Source organism: Typopeltis vanoorti, chromosome 21, assembly GCF_054136105.1.
Source record: "Typopeltis vanoorti isolate ZY-2024b chromosome 21, IOZ_Tvanoo_1.0, whole genome shotgun sequence".
Taxonomy (NCBI): Eukaryota; Metazoa; Arthropoda; class Arachnida; order Uropygi; family Thelyphonidae; genus Typopeltis; species Typopeltis vanoorti.
Window position 1 is genome coordinate 70,758,044 of NC_143569.1, and position 22,492 is coordinate 70,780,535.

At 34.2% G+C, this 22,492-nt stretch overlaps 1 protein-coding gene across 1 annotated transcript in view; it reads right to left on the minus strand.

The window, feature by feature from the left end:
* LOC150094959 (nuclear protein AMMECR1-like) overlaps positions 1 to 22,492 on the minus strand; it is a 179,158-nt gene that overhangs the window by 139,923 nt on the left and 16,743 nt on the right. Inside the window, exon 2 of the mRNA XM_090411394.1 lies at positions 13,190 to 13,300. Coding sequence (XP_090267520.1) covers positions 13,190 to 13,300 — 111 coding nt within the window. The remainder of the gene's footprint in view (positions 1 to 13,189; positions 13,301 to 22,492) is intronic.

Sequence of the window (22,492 nt, forward strand, 5' to 3'; positions counted from 1 at the left end):
GTGTCACTGATTATCATGTTTGGAGAGGTTTTCAGATTGGATGGTAAATCAGTGGCATTTAGTTAAGTTTAAATTGATCTTTCTATCTATCTATAAAGCTCACATTCATAAAACTCCTGCTGCATCATGGATAAATTGCAAATAAATTCAGAACTGGACTGCATTATCAAACAGCTAATCAGTATGGAGCATCTTCTATCACTTTGGATTGAAGATTATAACCAAAAAAAAAAAAAAAAACGTATTAGTACAAGGAATATTCAGGCAAAAGCTCTCAATATTTTTATCTCATTAAAAGAGACCAAATTTCAAGAGGAATGTGAAAACTTTACTGCGAGTTTAGGAAGGTTTGACCGTTTTAAAAATTGAACTGGACCGCATGACGTAAGAATAACTGGGGAATCTGCTAGTGCTGATAAAGATTCTGCAGCCAAATTTCCTGAAGAATTGCAAAGGATAATTCAGGAGGGTGATTATGACGATCGGTGATTATTCAACATCGATGAAATTGTTCTCTTTTGGAAGCGTATGCCAACAAAAACTTTCCTAGCTAAAACTGAAGCATCTCAACAAGGATACAAAGTATCTAAAGATCGTCTTGCACTTTTATTAGGAGGCAATGCAGAAGGCGACTTTAAATTCAAGCCTATGTTAGTTTATCGTGCACAAATCCAAGATCTAACATTATTGAAGAAATCAGCATAATTAGAAAATAACTTAGATTTAATAAACTGCATACAGAAGATGTGGTCCAACTTGCTTGATTCCAATTCAGAATAGTTAAGTGAGAATGATCTCCTTCAACTAGAAGAACAGTGTGCATATGAAGATAAAAAGTGCAAACAAGAAGAGAATGTTACGACTAAGAAGCTAACTGCAAAAGAACTTGAGCTAGTTTTCAATCACATTGAGTATGCTAAGGAAATTTTGTTTGATGCTGATCCTGAGTAGCCTGGGACATGAATCATCCCTTTGTGCTGTATATTCTACCTGCCTGTTAGCAAACTTAGTAGTCACCTTGGTTATCAGATCGACTGTTGCAGTACAGGAAAACCTCGCTTAATGAAATCCGATATGCGTGATAATCAATTAGCGCGATATGAAATGAAGCTTCGAAGTCTGCCAATATCTTGATAAAGCAATTGCCAGCTATCACAAATTGCATGACAATATGAAATAGTAGAGCACGATTCAAAATCTTTTAATTATTTTTGTAAAAAATTAGCTCAATCAAATGTTTAGACATTAAATAAAAATTTAAGCAATTGATTTTTATTAACTTTGATGATTTTATCCTCTGACATAGCTTATACTATAATTTTTCCAAATTTATGCTAACTGATAGATGAATTATAATTATTCCTATTGTTTATTGTATTCACTTAATGTGATTTCGCTTGGCATACACTAATTGATGGATTAATTAATTGCATTAAGCAAGGTTTTCCTGTATTGCAGTGCTTGTGGTTAGCACCCTTATTTTACTTAATAATGGCACCAAAGTGCAAGAGTAGTGATGCTGGCATGTCTGATATGACAAAGAGAAGCCATAAAGTGTTTCCTTTAGGTGAAAAGGTGAAAGTTCTCGACTTCATAAGAAAAGAATAAAAAATAGTATGCTAAGGTTCCTAAGATTCCAATTCACATAACATTTATTACAGTATATTGTTATAAACCTCTAACTGTGCCTAATTTATAAATTAAACTTTATCGTAGGTATGCACATACAGGAAAAAACATAGTATACATAGGGTTTGGTACTATCCACAGTTTCAGACATCCACTGAAGTTCTCGGAACGTATCCCCCACGGATTAAGGGGGGGGGGTCTACAGTACTATAAGATTCATAAAATACTTTTTTTTTTTGAAGACTGGATATTCTGTGTCCAATTTGTATCTTCTGAAAAGAAATAATCGTGACACCTTGTGATAAACAAGTTTCTGATAAAACTCCCCCCCGATTATATGTCCTACAGCAACAAAACTAAAAATTAGCAACCCTATATCATAATTCTTGTAGATAAACTTATACATTGGTAATACATAACTGTCAGATTTTAGGGAAAGACAACATATAGTAGAATATTAATTAAAAACTTTAATTAATACTTCTTTTTGGTAATGTTACATTACCATCTTCAGGGATCACAAAATAATGATATGTGTATGCAGGCACTACCACTAAGCAAAAATGGCTGAAGAAAACAACTGAAGTCGGGCCTAGAGTCCTAAAGGTGCCCCTGGTGGACTAGGTTGATTTGCCTTGGCTGTTGGGCTGATATTCTTAGAATGAAGCTCCCCATATTGGGGCAGTTTCATGTATCCAAATTTGTTGAGGTTTGGGGAGTTTTTTTTAGAGCTGAGGCAAATTCCAGGAATAATTTCTCATATTTATCAACAAGTCCTAAGTGGCTGTATTGGTGGAACTAGATATAGTCCTTATGTTCAAATATGATATTAGCTGTCCTGCCTGGTTGGTTTCAACTAGATTGGACTTGGTATACTCCAGGTAGGTCTAGGGCACAGTTTCTTAACCAGGGGTGCGAGAAAGCATTCCTAGGGGTGCAAGCTGGAAAATATTCCAGCATATATTGACTAATTATTTAAATTACATTTGCTTTTTCCACGAGAGGAAAAAAGTTATTCAAACTAAATTATATTTAAGATATATAATCTTTCAACATACAGAATTATTATATTTCACCAAGAACCATTAAATACAAGTTACACATATTTTTTATATTTTAATAAATTAAAAACCGCTATATTCAAAAAATATCCCCGAATGTAATGCCACTCACAAATGCTCACACATGCACCCAAGCCGAACGCATGGATACCTGCTGCGCATATACTCACCATTGTCATGAGAAATCTCATTTTGTTGTGTACAAACATCAACAAAGTGGATCAAGTGACAAACGAACGCTTTTTTTTTTTTATTTTACCAGCAGTAATTAGTAAATTTAATCAACAATTGATTAAATTTTTCTCTCAAATTTGGAAGTTAAGTAAGAACTAAAATTAATTTTTGTTTACACGTTACTTTCATATGAATTTGGCCATTTCTTCTTCTTCTTCTTCTCCCATAGTCCTAAATGAACCATTGGGTCATTCATGGCTGGTAGGCGATACTCTTTGCTAGCCTCCTCCAGTCGTCTCGGTCTCTGGTTCTTGAAGTTGGTTGAGAAAGGGAGAATTTGTCCATTTTTTCATGTTATCAGTCCATTTTAATCGAGGTCGGCCCCTAACCCTTGATACCGGAATGATTCCTTCTAGGGTTTGCTTTGGAATGCCATTAGCCCTCTCCACATGTCCGAACCATTTCGTCTGTCTTCTTCTGATGACTGTCAGAATATTTTCCCCTTTTCTCCCATCTATTGAGTCAATAGATGGGAGAAAAAGGGAAAATATTCGTGAGCGGTATAGGGAATTCTCAAAAGTCTTCTCTCAGTTTTCATTCTGAAAGACAGCAGTCTCCTCTCATCTTCCTTCAATAAAGTCCAGGCCTCACAACCATACAAAAGGACAGAATTCACCAAGGTGTCAATTAGTCTTAGTCTGGTTGTGATTGCTATTCTGTTATCTCCCCACAATGGTTTTAACTTCTGTAGGGCCACACTTGCCTTAGCAATTCGGTATTTAATGTCGGTTTTTGAACGACCATCTTGACTCAACGTGCTTCCTAGATAAGCGAACTTCTTTACATTCTCAATTTGCTTATTGCCAATTTGTATCTTTAAGAATTCAATGTCTGATTTTGAGGTTATCATTGGTTTTGTTTTTTGTAGGTTTATGTATAATCCATATTTTTTTAATGTTCCAAAAACATGGCTAATTATCTCTTGTAATTCTTCTTCACTTTCTGCCAGAAGATCGATATCGTCAGTGAAACGCAAGTTATTTATTCTTAGTCGGCCAACTATTATTCCAGTGTCATATTCATAAAGAGCTTCATCTATGACATATTCCAGAAAACAATTAAAAAGAAGAGGGGACAAGATGCATCCCTGTCTTAACCCCCCATTCTGCCCGGAACGGTTCACTGCTGTAATTTTTAATTTCAATTCTCATATCAGATGAGGAATAAAGAGATTTAATAATCCTAATGATTTTGTTGTCAATACCATAATGTTCTAAAATTTTCCATAATGCCTCGTGCCATATTGAGTCAAAAGCTTTTTGAAGGGCTAAGAAGTTGTGACAGATTATTTTGTTATGTTCTATGTATTTTTCGCCTAGTATGTGTATTGTAAAAATATGGTCGATTGTACTTCTGGACTTCCGGAAACTTGCTTGTTCATCTGATAGTCTGCTTTCTATTTTCTTTTCGATTCTTGACAATAGTATTTTTAACAGGATTTTGCTTGGATGACTAATAAAGCTTATTGTTCTATAATTGCTACATTTATTGCTTTTTCCCTTTTTAGGGATAGGTAACTGAATTTGGCCATTACCATGGCCAAATGCAGTTAAATAATACATAAATATTAATTTATTATTTGTAGTAATCCTTGCTATGTCAAAAAGATGGCAATGGAAAAACAATTATGTAGCTTACGGATTTACTTGTGCAACAGAGAAAGACAGTACTCAAAGAGCACAATGCATTTTATGTTGCAAAATATTTTCAAACTCCAGTCTTAAACCGACCAATTTTTTAGAACATTTCAACAATGAGCATGGTGGTAAACTACAGGACATACACTCAACATCTTGAAGTCTAAGAAGGCACGATTCGATAGGAGCAGTGCCATTACAAAATTTGACTCTGCGGTAGTTACGAAGCTGCTGATCAGGTGGCATATCTGTGCGTAAAAACCCTCATTCAATAGCTGAAGAATTAGTGAAACCATGTGCATTGAAAATTGCAAAAATTGTATTAGGTTCTGAAGCACATAAGAAAATTCAGCAGATTCCACTATCAAACGATGTGATTCGATCACACATTCAAGACATCAGTTAGGATATTTTACTGCAAGTAGTACAAGATATTAAAACCAGTCCTCTGAAATTGTGTATTCAATTGGATGAGTCAACTGATGTTGATAATTGCAGTGACTTATTAGTATTTGTGTGATGCATAAAAGAAAAGGAAATTTTGGAATAATTTTGATTTCGTGATCAACTGGAACTGACGGCAAAAGAAATTGATGATTTTAATCACATTAAAAACTTTTTCTTGAAACATCAAATACCAATGGATATGATTAGCTCAATATGTACGGATGGTGCACCTGCGACATTAGGCAAAAATTCCGTTTCTTTTTGCTTATATCAAAAAAAAGTACCACAAGTTACCATAACACATTGCATGTTGCACTGCCATGCACTTGCATCAAAAACTTTGTCAGAAAACTTAAAAAAATATTTAGCTACAGTGGTAAACATAGTAAATTATATTTGAGGACGGGAGCTTAATCATCAACATCTTTCGTGCTTTTTGCAAATAAATCGGTGCTAACCATAGTGTGCGTCTTTATCACACACACTTACATAAGATGGCTCTCCAAGGATGTATATTTAGCATGGTTTTTGAAATACACAAGGAGATTATCCAGTTTCTTACTAACTAGAATTGAAATTTAGTTCAAGAGTTTGAAAGAAGAGATGCAGTAATTCGATTGGCCTACTTAGCAGATATTTTCGTTCACCTAAATGAATTAAATATATCAATGCAAGGGTATGGTAAGAACATAATAACATCTAGTGAAAAATTATTTGCTTTTATTGAAAAACTAAATATATGGATACGTCGAGTTGAAAATGATAATTTTGCAAACTTTCCGTTGCTTGATGAAATTGTTCTGGAAAACGAAAAAAATCACAATTTTACCTGAAATTGTAATACATTTGCAACAATTGATTGATTCTTTTCATGGATATTTTTCCATGGGAGATACTGGCAAAGAGCAGAGGTGGATACTGGATCCATTACTTTTTGATCTTAATTCTATAAACGATGGAAATTTAATAAAAGACAATCTTATTGAAATGCAAGCCAGTGCACATATTCAAATGGAATTTGAAAAATTGGATTTAGAACAATTCTGGTGTACTCAAAACCATTTCCACAACTGTTGAAGGCAGCATTGCACACTTCTACCGTTTGCTACCAACTATCTTTGCGAAATGGGATTTTCATCACTTTTGCACATAAAAACAAAAACCTAAAATCGCTTAAATGCAAGTGACGATATGCGAGTAGCCCCTTCAAAAAAGGAACCTCGTTTTCAAAATATTATTATGAAAAAATAACAAATTAGTCACTAAAAACTGAAATGTTATTTTGATTTTATGTTGATACATATGTATCAACATGCATTTTTCAATAAATTGTTTTGCAATAAATTTTCTTTTCTAACAAATAAAAAACACATTTTACAAGGGGGTGCGAGAATGTAAATTGAAGTTCACTAGGGTGTGGGCCAGTAAAAAGGTTAAGAACCAGTGGTCTAGGGGAAGTGGCTGGTCTTTGGTGGAGCAGATAAGAGATGCCAATTTTTTATATGGTTTGCAATAAGTTGTCAGGTCATATTTTTTTAGGATTTTTTGTTAGCTTTTCAGAAGTACCCCGGATATAAAGAATGGTGACAGATTTAGAGTAATATCTGCCATGAATGGGGAGGGGGATTGTGGTTAATTGGATTTAATATTTTTTGAGGGGTTGTATCCATTGGCCACAAAGGTGTTAAGAAGAAGGTTAAGTTCAGTAATTAGGGCATTGTTATCTGAACTGATTCATTTTGCCCTGTTATATAGGGCTTTTATAATTGTTGGGGAAGGGAGGAGAGAGAGAGAGATTGCTGGTGAATATATCTGCCTGTATGTGCAAGTTTTCTGTAAACATAGAAAGCCAGGTATCCATCAGGCTGGCATGTAATCAGTGTCTAGGAAAGGGAGATTGTTAGTTTTCCTTTTCCAAGTTAAACAATCAACACTCCAGGATCCAGTTTAAGTTTGTTAAGAAGTTGTGAAGTGTATCCAAGCCAAGTAGCAAACACATCATCTATGTAGCATAGCCAAATAGTAGATTTATGTGGAGCCGAGTTTAAGGCTTTTTCTTCAAAGGTCTCCATAAAGAAGTTGGCCAGGGGTGGAAAGAGTGGAGAACTCATGACTGTCCCCCTCTATCTGTTTGTAAAATTTTCCTTGCCAAATGAAATAGCCTAAGTTCATGGTGAACTGAAATAGGGCTGAAATATTGGGAGGAAATTTGGCTTGGATGAGGTATAAGGTATCTTTGAGTGGGACATAGTGAATGAGGAGGAGACATCAAAACTGACCATTATGTCAGTGTGTTGGAGAGAGAGAGAGGTTTTCTATACTGGCTTTAAAGTGGGCTAAATTTCTTTTGTGTAAAAGGTGTGTTGCCAGTATATTGGCTAAATGTTTGGCTAATTTGTATGTGGGAGAATCAATGCCATCCACAATGGGATGTAATGGCACATTCTGTTTATGGATTTTTGGTAGTCCATACATTTGGGAGGGGAGAGGGTCTCGAGTTTCAAGGTTTTAGTTTGTTAGTCACTTCCACAGGCCAAGACGTAATCTTCTTAAGGAGTCTATGGAATGTTCTGATTTGGGAGCTGGATTGAATTCTTCTTTAGATAGGTTGCTTGGTGGTTTATCTTAGTGTAAGGACACCGGCTACATCCGGTCTGATATCGTTGGCAATATGGTTGGGAAGGTAGCAGATACTACGTTCTACCTGTATCATTATTTCTTCAGAAGGGATTTTTTTCAGTTGCTACAGCGAAGTTGTGGCCTAGCACGAGTGACTGATTGCTTCAGGCTAAGGGATGACAGGTTTATTACTGTGTTGAGAGGTAGCCGAGGTTTGCAAGCTCTTTTTTAAACTTTCAAATTTCTTGATGTGCCAACATCGTATTTTTTGGAATTCCTTTTCTGCTGAAGCATTTGAGACATCGAAAAGGATCGTCCGAGGGTTGTCGATCAGCATGGCAGCAAGCTTTCTTCTAGTGCACGAATAGCCTCGTTAGTGTCAGCCAAGAGAACGCGGGTGGCAGCAATCTGCTCCCGTAATAGAGTGAAGTTAGTGGGTCTATATATGCAGAGAGCTTCAGGTGAAGTGTTTACACAGTTACGGATCACATTATTATCCCAGCAGCATAATAGTTAAGAAGTTAAGACAACTACTTAGTAATAGTTAAGACAACTGAATCAATTAGAAAGGCTAATTGATTCAGTTGTCTAGAAATCTTCAGTTTTAACTTCAGTTTCATCAGCAATCACTCCCCCTCCCAACAATATGGGATTATAAAAACCCTACATAACAGGGCAAAATTAATCAGTTCAGATAACAATGCCCTAACTACTGAACTTAACCATATTCTTAACACCTTCGTAGCCAATGGCTACAACCCCCAAAAAATATTAAAACCAATTAACCATCCCCCCACCCCTTAATAGCAGAGATTACTCTAAATCTATCACCATTCTTTATATCCGGTGTACTTCTGAAAAGATAACAAAAATCATAAAAAAAAACATGACCTGACAACGTGTTAAAAACCATGTAAAAAACTGGCATCTCTTATCCACTCCACCAAAGACCAGCCACTTCCCCTAGACCTACCTGGAGTATACCATGTCCCTTGTAGTTGCAAACTGTCCTACTATGGCCAAACAGGCAGGACAGCTAATATCAGGATATCTGAACATAAGGTATATTCGGTTCCACCAATACAGCCACTTAGGACTTACTGACCATGCTTGGACACCTATCACAAAATATGCTGGAAGAAAGCCACTTTACTAAACTGCAGCAAGTATAAATATGAGAGATTATTCCTGGAATCAGCCTCAGCTCTAAAAAAACTCCCGAAACTTCACCAAATTTCAATGCATGAGACTGCCCCAAATATGAATAGCTTGCATTGTAAGAACATCAGCCCAACAGTCAAGACAATCCAATTTAGCCCACTAGGGGACACCTTTAGAATTCTAGGACTTAGTGCCTGCATGCACACATCATATTGTGATCCCTGAAGATGGTAATGTAACATTACAGAAATATAGGAAGTATTAATTAAAGTTTTAATTAATATTCTAGTATACATTGTATTTCTCTAAAATCTGACAGTTCCTATATCATAAAATGATGTCATTAGTTGTATAATTAAGTCTTTAGCAAGGAAAATAACTGCTTGTGGGGAAACGAATAATGTATATCCTCATTGCTTATAAGGATATACATCAGTGAATAAGGAGGAGACATCAAAACTGACCATTATGTCAGTGTGTTGGAGAGAGAGAGAGGTTTTCTATACTGGCTTTAAAGTGGGCTGAATTTCTTTTGTGTAAAAGGTGTGTTGCCAGTATATTGGCTAAATGTTTGGCTAATTTGTATGTGGGAGAATCAATGCCATCCACAATGGGATGTAATGGCACATTCTGTTTATGGATTTTTGGTAGTCCATACATTTGGGAGGGGAGAAGGTCTCGAGTTTCAAGGTTTTAGTTTGTTAGTCACTTTCACAGGCCAAGACGTAACCTTCTTAAGGAATCTATGGAATGTTCTGATTTGGGAGCTGGATTGAATTCTTCTTTAAGATAGGTTGCTTGGTGGTTTATCTTAGTGTAAGGACACCGGCTACATCCGGTCTGATATCGTTGGCAATATGGTTGGGAAGGTTGCAGATACTACGTTCTACCTGTATCATTATTTCTTCAGAAGGGATTTTTTTCAGTTGCTACAGCGAAGTTGTGGCCTAGCACGAGTGACTGATTGCTTCAGGCTAAGGGATGACAGGTTTATTACTGTGTTGAGAGGTAGCCGAGGTTTGCAAGAGAGAACTTGGGAAACACAGAAATAGTTTGTTACAGTGAAGTTTGAAAGTTAATTTTCTTAAGCATCATGCCTTTGGAGCTTGGTCAGTATTTTGTGGTAGTTTGTTATAACACCATTTGCTAGAGTGAGAGTTGATTGATTTCTAGTTAGGCAAAATCAAATTGATTTATTAAACATATAACTGAAAGATCATAAATCATACCAGAATACAAGGAAAGAAAAACCTAGCAGATGACCAAGATGTTAGAGGTATCAATAGGGAAAAACTGAAAGATTAATTTGGAAAAGAATATTTATTAAGAAGTTAAAAATGTAAACTTAATTAGGCCATCACAGTATCCTCTACATCCCATGAGAGTGTAAATCAGGAAATGAAGCTGGACAAAAGAAAAATAATTATTTCAAACCTTTTTCAGATCTTGTTTCACAGAATGGAAGCCAAAAACGTGATACAGTTTGTTCCCCACCACTAAGATAAAAAAAAAGGAAGCATGAATATTTTGATAATAGGTTTACTAATAGTACATTTTTTTTCTAAAGCAATTAGATTCCTCTCAGTTAAATACAATATATACTATGCAATATATTTTATTTACTAAGTGATGGATGACATCACTTAGCCGTGAAACAATTAATACATGAGTTGGGATGATTACCAATATACTTATTATTAAAGTTTCCTTTGTTGATTTAGCATTTAAAGAGATATTCAAAAACCATTTTAGTACTTTAGAGCCTTATATGTAATTAATAAATTAAGATGCATTTCTAACATTAAAAGCAAAGCATGTCAATACACTGAATTAGTATCAGTTGCTAACTTGTGAATGCACAAAGTAATTTCTATATTTTTGCAATGACTAAAGGGCTGATTTCTATATTTCTGTAAGACTTGGGGGGGGGGGGGAGAAACACAGATGGTGTTCCCACCTTCAGTAGCAGCAACAGCCTAAGCAAAAGTATTCCTTAAGCAATATGAAATGCAGGTAGCAATAACACTCTGGTCCACAAGTTATAGCAGTGAGGTGATATCCAGTGAACATGTCAATGGATGACCACCATAAATACATGTGGTTGTAAGTCACATATATTGTTGATGCTGAGGACTGATTATTTAATACCATAGTGTCCCCTTATCTGAGGGTTCGCTATCCACGGTCAATCTCGGTCCGAAAATATTAAATGAAAAATTCCAAAAATATACAATTTATAATTACATTGGCAAAGTGAATAGCAGATCCAACATTACTTGAAATCCAAATGTTTGTGGAACCTGAAAATTCCGTAAGTTAACCTGAAAGCTTACAAGAATACAATCCTTGGCATCCCCAACCTGCTTGACTTAAGTGGCCAAGGCAACTTGGAGATGCCGAGGACTGTATTCTCATAAGCTCTCAGATCAACTTACAAAATTTTCATAGTTTCTACAAATATTCGGATTTGAAATAATGTTGGATCTAGCATCCACTTTGCCTATGTAACTTTACATTGCTGAAATGAAGCCATATGGCTCTTTCTTTAGTAATAGACAATTCAACTGATCCCAGAAGTAGATTAATATCAGGCTCGTTGCAAAGGTGGAGAAAGTTATATGTGCTTTTTCGAGAATCAGGAATTGCACGCAGTTCTGAGTAGTCTAAGTTATCAGATTGACTGCATGGTATCGCAGTGCTTGTGTTCAAGTAACTCTTATTTTACTTAATAATGGCCACAAAGCACAGAGTAGTGATGCTGGCAATTCGGATATGCCAAAGAGAAGCTGTAAAGTGCTTCCTTTTAAGTGAAAAAGGTGAAAGTTCTAGACTTCATAAAATGATGAATAATAATAAAAAAAAACGTATGCTGAGGTTGCTAAGATTCCATCATCATCATCATCATCAAATTCCTGCCATGTACCCTCAAGGGGTGTACAGGATATGACAGTACTACATGAAAAAATTACATCATTACTAACTTCCTATCTACAATTTTCCTCCATAAGATTCCATTCACATTCAAATAGCTTTTATTACAGTATGTTGTCATAATTGTTCTATTTTATTATTAGTTATTGTTGTAAATTTCTTACTGTGCCTAACTTACAAATTAAATTTTATCATAGAAGATTTAGTATTATCCATGGTTTCAGGTATCTGAGGGGTATCTAGGAACGTATACCCCAGCGGATAAGGGGGGGGGCTACTGTACACCTAAAATTTAATTACACAGCACTATTGATATCATCCTGTAAACCTCATAAGGGTATATAAGGAAGCGATGAGTGGTTTGACTAAGAGAATTCATAAGTGAACCAAAATGAAGATGATTTGTCCGTCAAATTATATTTCATGTGCTTATTTGCTCTATGGGAATGGAATAGTTTGTATCTGTTCAGACTAGAAGCAAGTTTATGTGTGTCTATACAAATGAATATTGTCCACTTGGAGCAGGGCAGTCCCCCACTCATAGGAGGTTGAAAAAACTTTTTTTTGTGGGCAAGAGAGGATTATGGGGAAAAAAAAAAAAAAGAAAACAGTTTTCTGTAAGGAAGTCAGAAAATTAGTTGAGAGTTAACCACATTACTGTTCTTATTCAGGGCCAGGAATGCTTAAAGGGACATATTCTCAAAACAAAAAAAAAATATAAAAATAATAATAAGTAATAAAATAAAATAAAAATAAAACAAAACAAATAAATAAAATAATATATATATGATTAAATAAATTTAATTACTAGAAGTCAAGAGATACTAAAATAGAAAAAATACAATTTATTATTTGATCACAACTCATTTCATTTTCTTAGAAAACTTCATTGGGTGCATAACATGTAAAGAGATATACAAAAATATACATTACAACAGGCAGCTATAAATTAACTTGCAGATGTATTGCTGACATCTGAAGACGTTCTGGATGCTATAATATAGTTGGCCATGTTCCCATGTACACCAAAGTTGGATAGCTAGAGAGTGTACACACACACACATCCTTTTTTCATTCCTAAGAACTAACTTTTTTTTTTTTTTTTTTTTTTTTTTTTGGAAAAGGTGAGGCAGCCAGCCTCACCTTTCATCACCACTAATGTCGAGCATATTTCTGCAACATGCCAGACAGAAGGTGATGCTGCTAATCAACTTTTATCTCTGCTGATCTATATATCTGCCTAAAGAAATACAGGTATTAAGTGACTATCGTTTGAAATATTACTAAAGCTACAATTGCAAGCATTTCATACAAGAGAAAAAAAAAAGAGGCCCTACTGTTTCTAAAAATTATTTTTCTTATTTGGAGTCACAGAATCGCTTGCACAGCTTTACACTGTTGCATGAGATATCCATATGGCTTTAAGTTTCAAACATCATGTAAACAGAAAATCGAATGAACTCTAAATACCTGGTAACAGCATATTCCCTGAGGCCTGCATGAAGGTTCATGGCATTAAAAGTTCCTATACATCCTCTTAGCCGTCTGTCTTTCCCAATTTTCCATGTTACAAACAGTGGACTAAAAGAAAATTATGTACTTACTCATAATGCTTAAATTCAATAATACTATGTTAAAAAATATATTTTGCATTTCTAGCAATTAGCACTGATACAAGTCACCACAACAAGAATGTGTTTTCGAATGTTTTTTTTAATTAGTATTCACTTTTTTTTTTAAACAATAATCCCACCTATGAAAGATGGGAATCTATTATATACTGCATATCATACAGCAGTGGTGTTCAACCTTTTTTACTATGCGAGCTACTTTTCTATAAAAAGTTATTCGGCGATCTACTCTCTTATATAGATCACATTCCCCCAACCTAATATCTGATTACGCACAAATAAACAACTAAAAAAAAATACACAACTAAAAACTTTGTGTATTTAAAAATTTATTTATCACTTTTAATTATTTTAATACAACAAAAAAAAAAAAAACATATATATATATATATATATATATATATATATATATATATATATATATATATATATATATTGGAATAAAATATTTATTTCTCTATTTTGGAAAACCAAAGTTAGAAAAAACAACAGATTGATTACAAACTCACAAGTTACAGGAAATGCTGGTTGATTAAAAAAAAAAAAAAGTTATGTGAAATTTGCCATTGTTTGGACCTCGCAATATTTTCATAGTCAAGTTGATATGAAGAAGTGGCCAATCGCAGATAATCATCCAAATGATCATTTGTAATTTGGTTTCTTAATTGATTTTTTATGACAGTCATATTTGAAAAATCAGATTCTGACAAATATGTCGATCTGAAACACGACAGAATTTTTCGCACAATATCAGTTAATATTGGGAATTTTTCATGTGCATACTTCCAAATGACTTCATTGATTATTGATTTTAAATGTAAACTATTCTGAATGTTTATTATCTCAAGTTCTACTTCAGCTTGGTTTATATCAAACAGCCCATTAATTTTATTTGAAATTTCTGTGATGTTCAAGTTTCCTTAAAATGGATTATTGATAAAAGATAGTCATTTCAGTTTTATTAAAATCTTTAAATCTTGAATTTATTTCTTCCTCAACTAATTCTATTTCACGAATAAATTCTTTTAAATCATAGTGAAGCATTTCTTGATTTTGTTCAAAAAATTTTAATAAATATGGGAGATGTCTAAATTCACGGTGATGTATATTTTTCTTTAATAAAAGTAAGTATTGTTGGAAAGTTTTTATTGAACTTAACATGTCAATTAAATTTTCATCTCTACCTCGTAACTCTAAATTTCAATTGCTTAATTTCGTACAATAATCTACTAAAAATGATAAGTGTAACAACCATCTTTTATCACTCAATTGTGGATAAATATCTCTTTCACCAAGAAAATTTTTTATATCGTTAATTAATACAAGAAATCTTTCTAAAAATTGACTTCTGCTGAGCCAGCAAACATTATTGTACAACAGAAGTTCCCTATTATCATCTGCCTGTAATTTAAATAACCGCCTTTGCAGGGCTTTTCCTCGAACAGAATTTACAATTTTAAATGTAATATCCAAAACATCTTTTGTATTTAATCTTTTACTACACAGTACTTGTTGGTGAATAATAGTGGTACATTAAAAAATCTGGATATTTGTCATAATGAAATGAAGCCTGATTTATTACCTATCATTGCAGGAGTACCATCAGTAGTAATAGACAAAAGTTTAAAAAGCGGAAGTTTGTGTTGTTTCACAAATTCATCAAATGCCGAAAAAATGTCTTCTCCCCTAGTCCTTCCCAATAATGGTATAATTTTCAAAAGTTCTTCTTTACTTGAATAATCTTGAAATACCATGCGAATAAATACTGTTAACTGAGCGATATCAGTGAAGTCATTTGATTCATCAAATTGTAATGAAAACGCAACACACTGGTGAATGTCTGACATTAACCTGGCCTGGAAACTTTTCTCCGGCAATTGGAACTCTTCCTTTTGGCAATTTCAAACCTTGTCTGCAGCCTAGAAGTAGTCTCTCTCTAGCGACGTCTCGAACCGAGAAGCTCCTTTCTGGAAGCGGGAAACTCCTCTCTCAAGCAACGTGGATCCGGGCAGGCTCTCTGACGGCGACTCTGGACCAGGCGGCTTCCTCTCTGATAGCAATTCTGGAACCAGGACCTCTTCTGCTTGAAGGGGTCCCGGTTCCAGAATTCCCTCTGAGACCTCGCATGAAGTTTGACAACCCCCCAAAGAATCGGTATGAGTCTTTCATCTAAGTTTCAAGTTCTGCACACCCTTTGTTCTCCTCTGCTTTCTTTTGATTGTAAGTTGCCAGCCATCAGAAAGTTGTTTGAACTCTTTCTAACTGACTTCGGAGATGTTTACACTTAGAGGCTGCAAGCCTTTCTCATACATACAAGTTGAAATAACAATCTTTCTAATGCCGCCATGTACAGCTTTGGCAACAAAAACATTGCCTGTTTTTAAAACTTCAACATATTAAAGCAGTATATACAGTTAGCTTCAAAAGAATTATTTACAAAAACATCTAATACAAACTATACCGAGACAAACAATTTATTCTTTTACAATATTCAAATGGGACTTAACCTAAGTAAAAAATCGATGTAATGTGCTTTGGAATATATTTTATATTTAAGCTACAATCAAGTTTTTCCACTTTGCTTATAATTGTATTCACTGGGCTCGCTGTTTGACTTCCACTGATCTAAATTAATTCATTTACCCGGCCTTATAAGAAAATTACTGATTTGACAATTTTAACGAAAAATAAATAAACAATAGCAATACACTTAAAGCAAATTAAAAATAATACAAAATAGTGATAAAAAAAATATGTTTTCAGTTTTAATTAAATTTCCAAGTAAGGAGGAATACACAAGAGATCGACCAAAAATTGCTTCGCGATCGACGGGTTGAACATCCCTGTCATATAGCATATATATCATCTATCATTATATACTTCAAATCAGGCTAAGAAAAACCCTAGTTGTTTTTTTTTTTTTTTTTTTAGATATGTGGCAAGTAGAAAGAAGAATGATCATGGAAAGATGAAGTTAAGGAATGAAAGCGATAGAATGGTAACTGCTGCAGAAGACATTGTTGACGTATTCAGTGATCAATCTATAAGTGTTTCATCCTGATCAGGGTGGAATCATGAGGAGCTTAAGTGTAGAAAACATAGTTGAGGATAGCTTAATTGTGAGCGAGCAGGAGATATTTGAGGAAATACATAACCTTGATGCTAATTAAGGCGATAGGATTTGATGACATATCACCACGCATCTTAAGGTAATGTTCCAGGGAACCGGCAGTAGCATTGGCATGCCTGTTTAACCCTCCTACCAGCAAAGGTGGATGAAATAGCCAAATATCCCAGAATATTTCATGGATCAGAACTTCATCGGTGTTCTATCTTTTATCATCAAGTATTTACCCTCCTCTGCCGTTAAACACTTAACGGCGATTTTAGACCCATTAGTGGATTAACTGTGGTGGAGCGACTTTTGAGTCACTTTGCTGCACTATTTATTTATTGTTTCTCTTTCTAAAAATAGAAGTTTCACTATGCCAAAATAATCAAACCTGTAATGACCACAGATCAGCCTTTGCAATGAATATATTTTAGTATTAGTAAATTTCCTTCATGTATTGTCGCTTCTTCTTCACTTCGATTCTTCGAAGCGAAGAAGAAGGATAAGCGATCGATTCTTCACTTAAAGAATCTATACTGTCACTTCACTGACAATATAGAATCTTTTCACGAATTTTCAAATGTTTGTTTGCATTTAAAATATTTTGTCAAATATTTTTAAATAACATTTAGTGAAATAATATGACATTTTGCTTTCTTTCTTTGCAAAATACCTTTATATGGATCATCACATTTCAATTTTAGGAACGAATTTTTTTTTTTTTATGAACAAATGATTATAAACTGCATTACTCTATTTCCGATTGTGTTTATTTTAGTATCAAAAATTTATATCCAATGGTATTTTATCAGACTCTTCGCCTTCTTCTTTTGCTTAAAATTGCAACAGATTTTTTTTTTAGTAGGATGCACATTACTACAATATCTAGTGCTTAACCACTGTAGATATGTTGAAAATATAATAGTAAAGATATCCTGTATGGAATGATTCAAAATTTATGCTCATTTTTAAGATTTTTTACTGCAGCCCCCCCCCCCTCCTCTCCTGGAACTCAGTTACGTAACTTTGGATAGATTGGAGGTCTGGGCTAAGGAGAATGGATGTCAATTTAATGTGGCAAAATGTAAGGTTATACATTTTGGGGTGAAAAGATTAGCAGCAGTTTACTACATTGGGGGAACTGTACTCCAGGAAATTGATGAGGCACGAGATTTAGGAGTGTTGGTGGATAAGGAGTTGAAGTTTAGGGGGCACATTGCAAAAGTGGCCAAATCGGTTCATCAAATCACTTGGTTGCTGAAGAATACGTTGACAAGCAGGTTATTGTTCCTCTCTATCGAGCCTTGATAAGACCCTATCTCGACTACTGTACCCAGATTTGGTCACCTAGGTTTCTTCTTGATGGGGAGGAGGGTTGAGAGGATCCAGAGGTGAGTGACCAAGATGATAGCAGGTCTGTGGAATGAACCTCATGAGAACAGGTTGAGGATTTGTGAGTTGCAAAAATTGGTTGATAGGCAGAGGAGGGGAGATATGATTGAAACATTCAAATTACTGAAGGGTTTCTATAAAATTAATTCAGGAAATATTTTTGAGAACAGGGCTGGTTGTGGGAGGACTAGGGGACATCCATGGAAGTTGGGCAAGAGTGTGGTTAGTAAGGGTGTTAAAGCTGGGTTCTTTACTTTTAGAGTGGTGAATGAGTGGAATGGGCTGCCAGAATCTGTGGTGGATGCTGTGACAGTGAATGAGTTTAAGGCGAGGTATGATAGACACTGTATGAATGTCGAATAGTTTTGATGAATATGATTTGGGGCCTCCCTCGCTCGATAGAGTTGCCCGTAATAATAATAGAGATTAGAAATTTTCAAAGTAGCATGAATAATATTTTATTATTACAAAACAGTAAAGTTTGATAATAAAATTTCTGCTACAATAAAGTTCGACAGATTGAACAATATTATTGCCTTATTTCTTTTCTCTATCAGCTATAATGTAATCAATTTACATATTTTTGCACTCTTGTATTGACAAAAGAAATATGTGCAGTAATTTCTTCTTTCTACAAGAAAAAAAGAGATAATAACAGAAGAAAAATATGTAGTATTTTCTTTTTCATTGGGTGAATTTACAATGTTCTTTCTTTGTGTTTTGAAATAAAAGTGCAAATGATTATTTTCTTACCATTTTTTCCAATAGAAAATCTGCTATAATTATATGAGTGACATTTTACCGTTTTTCTCCAAAAGGAGAAAAGAAATAAGGCAATAATATTGTTCAATCTGTCGAACTTTATTGTAGCAGAAATTTTATTATCAAACTTTACTGTTTCGTAATAATAAAATATTATTCATGCTACTTTGAAAATTTCTAATCTGTGGCACACACACTGCTATGAAAATTTAATAGACAAAGTTTCAGCAAACTGTATTCTTATTTACAAACAAAAACAATCTTATAATAGGCATATTTGAAAAATAGTTGCATTACGTGAGATTGTGGTACACAGAATGTTTCAAAAATTAAAAAATAAAACGTCTCAGAGAATGATTTACCCTACTATTCAGAATTATATATATATATATATATATATATATATATATAGTACAAAAAGAAACACGCTCGAAAATATACAATACTTAAGCAGTGCCTACATTATTATATGGCAGTGAAATTTGGGCAACAAACAAGATAAAGAATAAAAACGAGTGAAATGAGATTTATGAGAACTGCAAAATACACATTATTAGATCAAAAAAGTAACGAAGACATTTTAAAAGAACTAAAAACAAAATCAATAGAAGAAAAACTAAACAATTATAAACAAAAATGGATTGAACATGTAAACCGAATGGCCAACGCCCAACATCCAAACCAAAACAAATACTAAAATATAAGCTAATTGGAAAGGGAAAGTAGGGTAGACCTCAAAAAAGGATATTGGATGGATAATGAGACTGGAACAGACCAATATGGTCTATACCCGTAATTAGTGTTATGATGATGATGAGATATATATATATATATATATATATATATTCCAATATTCCTTTCTACCCAGTAATAAGCTGTAAGCTAACAGAGATTACTGACCTCTTCCCCCCACTGGGAACTAGATCAAAAGAACATGTCTAGCAGGCAGCACACTGAAGTGCCTCGTGCAATAACTGAATATTTTACAGGCAGAAAATCCTTGTTTTGTTTTTCCATATTTCTGATTGATTAGCAGACATTCGAAACATATTATTCTGATATTGCATTTGTAGGATGACAATGTGTAAAAATATTAATTTCCCCTATTACCCAATATCACATAACTTCCTGATTTATAATAATATGTATATTTTCTTATTTTATTTTATTTTTTTTCTGATTTCTGATTTATAATTTGATAATTTATAATAATCAAAACCTAGTTTCTGTGTCAAAAAATTAAACGTTATATGGAACAATTACTATGGAATTAAAATTTAATTCCATAGTAATTGTACTATGGAATCAAAAATTGTACCTATGTTTCATAACAGTTTTCAGGTGTGTGGTAGTGTTGCAGCAGAGGGCTACCAAAGTCGAAATAAAGTTAAATTCTATTGTGAGAATATGAAATTTCAGATTCGATACATGCCCATATAATATTTTCTATCAGGGAATATACGCAAAAGTATTGCTTACTTTAAAATTGGAGCAAAATATATACACTAGCAGAAAATATATACGTATCAATTTAAATAATAACCATTTATATACACGTAAACCAACAAGGTGAAAGTGCAAAGAACAGTACATTACAATATTTTGAAAAAACTTAGCAATATGATTAAAGAATTGCATATTATTCTCATATTATTTCCTTCAGGAAATCTGTGAATTATTCTTCGAAATAAGATTTTGAACAACGATAACATAATCTATAACGTTGGCAGCCGATTTTTTTTTTAAATAATATTTCAAATAATTATCGTGAATTTATTTCTTCGAAAACAAAGATAATGTTCTGTTGAGTAAGCGATTAGACAAAATTAGTGCAAAAAACATTAAACATCGGTTCTCTAAGGTAATGCAATATTTAAGTGAAGAAAGCATGCAAGGATTTATATTTTTCCTGGAATTTAAAACTGTACAATAAAAAGAGAAAATAAAATTAATTTCTATATTTTCAATCTCTCTAATATAACTAACAGTCAAGTTGCCCAGCATAAAACAAGGAAATGCATTCCTTGTTATAGAGAACTAGGACTCAGCTTCGCGAGATAATCTGTTTAAGTGTCCTCTACAGCGTGAAGGATTATCGCACCTTCTAAAGTACAAAACAGCCTAATTGCACTTCTTATCCATGTTCTTTCAACAGGTGTATTGAATCGTATTCAGATTTGTCCTGGCTGGTGGGAGGGTTAATAAGAGTTTTGCAACAGCACAGTTCCAAGGGAGTGGAAGGAGGGTAAAATTGTTCCACTGCATAAAGCCGGTGATAAGGCTGTAGCTTCAAATTATAGACCGGTCTGTATATCTGGAGTTGTGGAGGTCCTGGAGAGATTGGTGAGAAGTAGGAAACAGAAATGGTTGATAACAGCAGTATTCTATGGTTATCAGCATGGGTTTGTTAAGGGGAGTTCATGTTTCAGCAACTTACTTATGTACTATAACAAAGTGACAAATACCTTGGACAGAGGAGATGCATATACAGTGATTATTACTAAATAGCTTAAGGAAATTACAACGTACAACAGAATATACATTAAAATAAACTTTAATACACTTCCAATATTTCAGCAATGTCATGTTGCCATTATCACAGGAACTTAAAAACAAGACACGTGCACACAAGCACACCACACAGTAAATGAGGAATGAAGCAGGAAGCTATTCTTTCTCCTAAAAGTCCTGATTGTGCCCGCTAGCAGGTAATGTTGGTATTCTTGGCCGATTGGGCTGAAGGTCTTCTGATGTAGGTTTCCCAAATTTAGGGCAGTCTCATGTAACCAAATTTGTTGAGGTTTGGATTGTTTCTTAGGGCTGAGGCTGATTCCATGAATAGCCTTTCTTATTTGAATTTACTACGGTGTATTATCGTGGCTTTTTTCCACCGTATTCTATGGTGGGTATCCAGCACATGGTCTGCAAGACCAGAGTGGCTGTATTGGTGAAACCGGATGTAGTCCTTGTGTTCTGAAATTCTGATATTAGCTGTCCTGCCTGTTTGGCCAAAGTACGACAGCTTACAGCTGCAAGGGACTTGGTATACACCAGGTAGGTCTAGGGGGGGGGGAGGTTGGTCTTTAGTGGAGCGGATAAGGGATGCCAATTTTTTATAAGGTCTGTAACAAGACCTTTGTTTTGTTTGAAGTGTGAACTGACATGTTTAGGACACCAATATAGACTAGGAATTTTCTATAAATAATTTATAACCTTTTTTGCCCATATTTACAATGGGAAACAGTGTTGACGATCGACTGAATATCCTGTTTTCTGCCAAAACTTTTGCAGATTGTGTGATTGATTATAGTCAAAGGAAGTTGAAACTGTTCTATAAATAAGTAAAACGAATTATTTCAGGCTTTCTTTAGTTCATTCTGGAAAAATAATTTCTCAAGTAATTACTTTTTACAATTTATGAGCATATTATACTGTATTTAAAAATTGCATCAACATTCAAATTATCTCTGTCTTGCTCTAGTATTTGCCAATGATAATATAATATCATCATGAAGTGTAAACCCTTTGTGCTTCTCACATAAACAGCACATTTGAAGCACAGCTATTGTTCATTTGACCTTTATTCTTTCCATATTTAAAATTATATTAATTGATAAATTAAAGTATTCAAAGTTATCTAAAATTAATTCCGTTGGACTGATGCACTCTTACAATTTTCATATATCAATAACAATGCAATCATACGTCATATTGACGTGAATTTTGTACACGAGTTGCACAAGCCACACAACAGCACACCCAACCTAAATGGGCATGCAATGACACCGACCTCCAATTCTGCAACCTCTGTTCTACAGCATAAAGTTCTTGCCACCTCTGTCATAACAGGAGAATTTGTGTGTGAAAACTATTGGA